Genomic DNA, 7,977 nt, shown 5'->3' on the forward strand with positions numbered 1-7,977 from the left:
AGCCCTGCCAGGAGTGCTCCCCTAAACACAGAGCCAAGAGTAAACCCTGATCACACTGGATATATTCCCCCTGGCCCCTCCCCCAATAAATAACACTAAATTCAAAACTCAGTTGGTCTTTTCATTTTTTGTTGATGTCATTAGTAAGTGGAAATTTTATCATCACTACTCAGCACTCTTCTGTTCCTGAGCCTTATCAGAAAGCTTACACCAAGAAACCCCTACATCCAGGGAAAGATGGCCACAACCTGAGAAACAGCAATCTAGCTACAAAAATACCGAGCAGAGGTATAGGCTCTGGAAAGTGGATTATTTAGATAAACTAGATGAAAAGTACATTAACTATCTGCAAAGATACTTCTAATTTCAACTCTTAAGAAAATCTGTTGGCTACACTTACAGCCTAGGGTCAAATTTAGACTGACTCCCAATAAATTGCAAACTGAAAAGGGGGGAAGGCGGTGCAATGGCCAAATACGTTACCCAGCAGCCACTTACACACACACCGCGCCCACCCCAGCTCCTGCCGGATCGTTTTTTTTTTTTTTTTTTTTTGCGCAGATGCCTTAAGACCACTCGCCCCGCCCCTCTACAGCGGGTTTAGGGAAGAGTCCAGCATCTAGCATCTATGGTTGGAACGTTCGGAAAGAGCGTCTTCCCGGGACTCTATGGTTTCTGCGCGGATGACGGGCCGTGTAGAAAAGGTACGCGCACGCAGGCGCGGAAACGACTCTTTCCGCTCTGTCGCCCAGCTCAGGGTCGGAGCGTCGCCATGGGTCGCCGCCCGGCCCGCTGTTATCGGTACTGTAAGAATAAGCCGTACCCGAAGTCGCGCTTCTGCCGCGGCGTTCCCGATGCCAAGATCCGCATCTTTGACCTGGGTCGGAAGAAGGCGAAGGTGGACGAGTTCCCGCTGTGCGGCCACATGGTGTCGGATGAGTACGAGCAGCTCTCCTCCGAAGCCCTGGAGGCCGCCCGCATCTGCGCCAACAAGTACATGGTGAAAAGTTGCGGCAAAGACGGCTTCCACATCCGCGTGCGGCTCCATCCCTTCCACGTCATCCGCATCAACAAGATGCTGTCGTGTGCCGGCGCCGACCGCCTGCAGACGGGCATGCGGGGCGCGTTCGGGAAGCCGCAGGGCACAGTGGCCCGAGTCCACATTGGGCAAGTCATCATGTCCATCCGTACCAAGCTGCAGAACAAGGAGCATGTGATCGAAGCCTTACGCCGGGCCAAGTTCAAATTCCCCGGCCGCCAGAAGATTCACATCTCCAAGAAGTGGGGCTTCACCAAGTTCAATGCCAGCGAGTTTGAAGAGCAAGTGGCCCAGAAGCGCCTCATCCCGGACGGGTGCGGAGTCAAGTACGTCCCCGACCGCGGCGCACTGGACAAGTGGCGAGCGCTGCACGCGTGAGATCTTGGGCTGGCCCTGCCGTGCTGGTTCGGGACAGATCTGCTGGTTCGGGGGACAGACTTGTGACTTTTATGTTCGCGGATGGGGACTGTGCGAGCCTGACTTTGAAGTTCAGAAATTCTGGTTTTGCAGATCTGAGTTATGTTCAATAAATCGTTTGCTGGCAAAAGAAATAAATATATATTTTAGTTCTCTCTATTTAAAAGTAAATAGTTCTTTAGAATGTAGTTTGCTAAAGAAATGGTCCTAGCAAGAGTTTGGTATTTTTAAGCCATGTATGTGATTTCTAGATGAAGCTTTTGCAAGGCAAAACTCAGCACTTCATATGATATTCCCCAATGAAAGGTGTTTTTTTTTTTTTCCTTTTAAGTAGAAAGCTGCTGACAGAGCGCTTGCTTCGTGCGCAAGGATGGGTTAGGTCCTGTTAAGGTCCCTGAGTAAGCACCCTCAAGCCTGGTGCAGCCCCCCCCAACCCCGCCCCATCTAGCCCCCAAATTCCTGGGAGGGAAGAGGAGAAGAAGAAAGTCTAAAAATATAGTTCATCGTAAAGTTAAGTAACTGTTTCTACGTTGAATTTTTTTTTAATCGAAAAGTTCAAAATTTTGCAGGGAAAAATTGCCTCAAAATTCCCCTTATTAGGCGTTAGGAAATTGTGTATCGCCACAAAACGTTTTCCCAGACAAACCTTCACACCTCATGTTCAAGGAGAAAAACAGTCCTGTCTGCTCTTTTCATCACGGGAAGGTCGTAGGTTGACAACGGATTTTATAGTGCTTGTATTTGAGTCCCAGTAGAACCAACAGAAAAGAGAAAATGACACCAGGTCAGCTCTCAGTTGTCTAAAAGACTCCAGAGAGTTTACAATCTTGTTATATCGATCACACTGATTTTTTCCCCTTTTTAGAAAGTGGCGGTAAGCTAAAACTCCAGGGTCTGAATTTATTTTAAATTCTATTCGTTTACACAATTACCACTCAGTATCCTCAGATTTTCATAATTATCTCAGTAAAAGTTGAATGAAATAAATCGAGGTCGTATAAAATTATTCAGGAGGGACCGCAGCAATAGTACAGTTGGTAATGCACTTGCCTTGCACAGGACCAACAGACTTCCAGGAGTAATTTTCTGAGTGCAGAACCAAGTATAAATACCCTGAGCATTATAGGGTGTGGCCTCAAAAAAAAAAAAAAGTCAGGAACTACTAACTTCTCCAAAAACAACTCAGAAATAAGAAGATAGTTTACTTTTTACTATATTTAGAGAACAAAAATTCAAACCAACCTTGAAAAAAATCAAAGTGCGAACAAATTACAACAAAAGCAACTATAATGTTGCTTTCGATTAGTATTTGAAAATATTTTCCGTGTTGCGTGTGCATCCTTTTTTTTTTTAAACCCGTGCCAGTTAAACATCTTGACCTTTTAACTTGGAAGTTCTCAGTATATACATGAAAACAACTAAGCGTTTTCACACAAGGATAGATTGTATAGATGAAAGGGAAAGCTCTGAAAGTCCTACATTAAAAAATTGAAGAGGTAGCTATCACTTAGTATTTGGCCTATTCCTGATTTTCCATTATAAACAAATTCCTGTTACTAGGTATTTTGACATATTTTTCATAACTAAAGTTATCTTTTGGGGGGAAATCTCAAATGGTGCCTTGGGTCACTCTGACTTGAATTTCAGTGCAAGGGTGTGGCAGTGCAGTGCTGCTCAGGCCCTGTGGTGCTGGGGTCCTCCATGCCTGCACCCAGGAGGTACTTGGGATCTCCTCCCCCCAGTCAAACCTGGGTTGGGTGCATGCTGGTAGGCAATGCAACCTAGTTGATGTATTATCTCCAGGCCTGTTTTTTAAATCATGGGATGTATGTGCGTTGTGTGTTTTGTTTTCCTATTTGCTAGTCACTCTAAAATTTTGATGCAAAAATAGGATCATTTTATACTTTTGTGTACTTTTTCCTTTCTAATTTTCTATTTTAAAATGGAAAACTAGTATATATTCATTGGTCCTAAATAAAATAACCATTTGCTCATTCAAAATTGAAAATAGGGGCCAGGGAGAATACAAAGTTCAAGGGTTTTGCCATATAAAACTCCTGTTATATAGCCAAAGATTAGATACCTGGCACCACATAAGGTCCTCTGAGAAGCACCAGGAGTGATCCCTGAGCATAGCAGGATTTGCCCATTGATCCCAAAAATTAAAAATTAAAAATTAAATTAGTTAAAATGAATCAACTCAAAACTGATTTAGTGGATGTGAAGTCTAGGTTTTTATGATAGAAAGTGAAAGTTTCAGCTAAAACATATAATTTGGTTTTGGAAAGCACATGTTAGAAATAAATGTTAGACAATCTACTATTATTCTCCATCCAAATATAAACTGGCTGGAATCTTTAATTTTTGGCTGTGGAGAGGCAGGTCCCAAGTTATGCTCAGGTGGTCTGTGGGCTAAGGATGCAGTAATGCTGTTTGATTCCTATGGTACCCATGTCACTGAGATAGTTGATGCTAGGGGCTTCCAGGTCTATACCATGAGATGCTTGGGGGACCATGTAGTGCCTGAAATCAACCTGATCACGCCAGCACCCTAATCACTGTACTATACCCTGGCCCCTTAAATCTTTAGTATTTGTTTATTGTTGTTTATCTGGGAACCACATAGTTCTCAGGGTTTACTCCTAGCTCTGCGCTCAGGGATCATTCTTAGTGGTGCTGGGGTCAGCCAGATGCCTTATTCTGTACTATCTCAACAGCCCCAGGACAATATCTTTTGGACTGAGGCAACTTTTTTTGGGGGGTGGGAAACGGTGCCACACCCAAAGATGCTCAGGGGTTACTCCTGGCATTAGGCTCAGGATTACTCCTGGCAGTGCTTGGGGGACCATATTGGATGCTGGGGATTTAACCTGGGTAGGACTACAAGGCAAATACCCTACACTGTACTATCTCTTCAGCCATACAGATAATTTTTTTTTTTAGGGAGGAAATTATTCCTTCCTCATCCTGGGTGATTAGATGTTAGGAAATTTTGATTTTCTTTCACCTGAAAATTATAAATTGAATGTCCTACTCCCCTTTCTTCATCCTCCTCCCCACCCACCTACCCCCACCCCACACACACCACATGCAAAGAAAAGGAAGAAAAAGAGAAAAACAATGCTACCGGAATTCCACTGGTACGTTCATTGGTACTTTCATTGGTACCTCCAACTAGCTACCTCCACAGAACCTAAATCATGCAGAGATTTTGTTCAGGTAACAGAGCCTTTCCTTACCCAACCAGCTCACAGACACTGGGGAGTTTTAGACCGAAGTGTCAGAGAATATGGATATTGCTGGGCTTGTTGAATTCCTAGATCAGTTCCAGAGATACAGCTAGCTAACTAGAGAGCTTTCATAATTTTTTTACTTTGACTTTTTTATATCCTTGTTGCTGGAAAGTGTTTCTGATTTTAGATAAATATAGAAAGATTATGTTCTTTTAAAAGAATTTCATCTTGTATTTCTTCTGATAATACTTGCCTATATTCTCACTTCCTGGAACTCATTAAATATATATTAGACCCCACTGTATCCTCCATTTATTTTTTGAGGGGAGGGGTGACCACCTCCAACAGTGCTCATGGCTAGTCCTGGCTAAGCTAGGGAACCATATGAGGTGCTGAGAACGGAACTTGGGTTAGCCTCTTGCAAGGCAAATTCCCTACCTGCTGTACTTTCTCTCCAGTTAAATCCATCATTTCTTTTAACCATTATATATATTATATATATATATATACATATATACACACATATATATATTTGTCATGTTCATGGTTATTTTAGTTGATTTCAATGTTTCTAAATGGTCATGGAGATTTTAATATTTCTAATTTATTTTCACCTTCATTCTTTCTCCATAGGGACTCAGAAACATTAGGTCTACTGTAAGCAGAGTCAGCTGGTCAGTAACTTTGGTGACTTATCTGATTACCTATGTGAATGATTACCTATCTGATTACACTATCCCCTTTCGAACTATCTTTTGAGCCGTTCCGTTCCTGTTATTTCTATAAATATACTGTATTATAAATACTTATGTCACTGTCACTGTAACTGTCATCCTGTTGCTCATTGATTTGCTTGAGCGGGCACCAGTACTGTATTATGAGACTTGCTGTTACTGCTTTTGGCTTATTGAATACGCCACAGGGAGCTTGCCAGGTTCTGCTGCTTGGGCAAGATACTCTCAGTAGCTTGCCCGGCTCTCCAAGAGAGACGGAAGACTCTCTGAGAGGGATGGAGGAATAGAACCCTGATCGGCTCGGCTGCGTGCAAGGCAAACGGCCTATCTGCTGTGCTTGCTATACTATATTTTTTTGTTTCAAATTACACTTAGTATTTATGCTTTCCTAAGAAATTCTAGCAAATCCAAGAATAACCAATTAAGTTTGGAAAATTTTGAAAATTAATTTGGTGGCGCTATTGGAAAAACTCATACGGACTCTCGTTTGTATCCTGGTTCTGCTTTCAGCTTTCCCTTTCACCTTAAGCAATTTCTTTGAACTTGCATAGCTTAGTTGCCTAAATTTCAAAAAACTCCCAACTGTAAAATAAAGATTATTATGATGAAAACATTATTATTATGAGAACATAGACTTCATACAGTTTATGGTATTAGTGCACTCTAAATGAATGTTGATTATTATTATCATTTATTATTAAATAATTAGATCTTGAAAGTTCACTGTTATTAGCTCTGCTTACTAATATAATTACTCTGACCATCAAGCGAAATCTAAATATTACTTACTTTTAGTTGGAGGATATCAAAATCTCTATGATTTATTTAAAATTATACTGAAAGTATTCACTGAAAGGTTTAAAGTGTACTTGTTTTTCCTTTATATAAGCCCTAAAATGACATCCAACTGTGAAACTGCTTACTAACCATCATACTTAGGATTCTCTGCAGGTTAATTCTAATTTTATACTAAATTGTGACTTAATTATTATAATTTAAGCAATACTGCCATATTTTAACTTTGTTAATGTATTTAAGGGATTTGATACAATTTTAATTAAATAAGTGATTATTTTCATTTATTATAAAATGAATAATTGTAGCAATATTAAAAATACCAAAAATAAGTCATTCACAATTCACTCACATATTGATATAGTTTTAATAGTATATTAATATATATTATTTTTAGATTTCATAAACCAGAAAGGTTACAATTGCTAAAAAATTTTATTTATCATGTCTTCTAAGAGGTTTATTAAAATGCAAAGAAGCATTGTGTAAAGAATGCTTTACACAGTGTATAAAATATAAAGAATCAAATCCATAAAAATGTTCAGTCAAATATTAATATTATAAAAATTACATTTTGTTTTGGACTTAAATCCATAATTGCTAACAAATAATTATAAAATTGTCATGCAAGATTTTTCTTTGTATGCATCTTCTCTATATATAATACATAAATATGCACATACACATTTCAAGTATACACACATTTCATTGATTAATTTTTCAGTACTTTAGCAAATTTTGTGCTCTCCAGTCTAACCACATCAAGGGTAAAAAACAGAGGAAGAATTACTTTTTCTGAAATAAAAACTTGTACACATAAGCTATTTATCTACATATTTGTAAAAGTTAACAAATCAAGTTTCATGTTTTGAGCTTTGAGAAGATAACAAGTACTAATTATACCAGTAAAACATTAATGTAATAAGGAATTATAATTTATTTGTAGGCATGGTGAAACTTAGTTCTGATTACAGTAATGCCCCTAAGGAATATTATAACAAAATGTAATCTGAATAATGTTATGAGTCTCATTATTACCAACCAAATCTAATGCATCATTTTTCCAAATATGAAGTAACCATAGAAAGTAAATAATAGTTTTTCTAATATATGTACTATTAGAATTTGTTGTATTCATTAAGTGAACATACATATATTGATTGCCCATAATGGAATATGACAGTTGAAGACAGAAAAAAAACTGGAAATAGAATCTTGGACTGAGATTCCAATCCCATCTTAAAAGTAAAATACTATAAACAGGGAATCTGCTAATACTTGCTAAACTCTCATAATTGACAACATTAAAAATAAAAGAAAGAAAGAAAACTTGAAACTCTTTATAGACAGTAGGGAATCTATAGAAATTCCAAAATCTATGAGATTTAGTAATGCTAAAGCAAAAAAAGGAACTATATACAGATTCTTTAGCTTTACAGATTATTAATAGCATTATGCCTTATACCATTTACTCAATAGTTTATTATTTTTCACAAATACATGGACCTCATTTTGAGTTTGCTCTTCTGTACCCCTAGAGCAGGGCCTCTTAAACATATTCCACATGTGATCTCATTTTGCCTGAGAAATGCAACACTGGCAAATGCTACCAGAAACACATATGGATTTATTAAGTGCTTGAATTTGAATATTTTTTATGCTTGTGTGTTGAGAAATTTTTAGTATTTCCAAATCTCCAAGGTTCCCATGTTCTGCTTTTAAAAAATAAACTGATCTACAATTTAAGAAGCGAGGCACA

The 7,977-nt window shown here is 38.6% G+C and overlaps 1 protein-coding gene across 1 annotated transcript; it reads left to right on the forward strand.

The window, feature by feature from the left end:
• The first annotated feature begins 618 nt into the window (after positions 1–618).
• RPL10L (ribosomal protein L10 like) lies at positions 619–1,615 on the forward strand. The gene has a single exon (XM_004612150.2). It carries the CDS (start codon positions 629–631, stop codon positions 1,415–1,417), a length of 789 nt encoding a protein of 262 aa, XP_004612207.2. The 5' UTR covers positions 619–628; the 3' UTR covers positions 1,418–1,615.
• Positions 1,616–7,977: the final 6,362 nt, after the last annotated feature.

The sequence above is a fragment of the Sorex araneus genome, chromosome 3 (genome assembly GCF_027595985.1).
Source record: "Sorex araneus isolate mSorAra2 chromosome 3, mSorAra2.pri, whole genome shotgun sequence".
Taxonomy (NCBI): domain Eukaryota; kingdom Metazoa; phylum Chordata; class Mammalia; order Eulipotyphla; family Soricidae; genus Sorex; species Sorex araneus.

What these genes read in the sequence shown, in the direction of transcription:
- RPL10L (XM_004612150.2), top strand. Translation starts at nt 629, where the DNA reads ATGGTTGGAACGTTCGGAAAGAGCGTCTTCCCGGGACTCTATGGTTTC.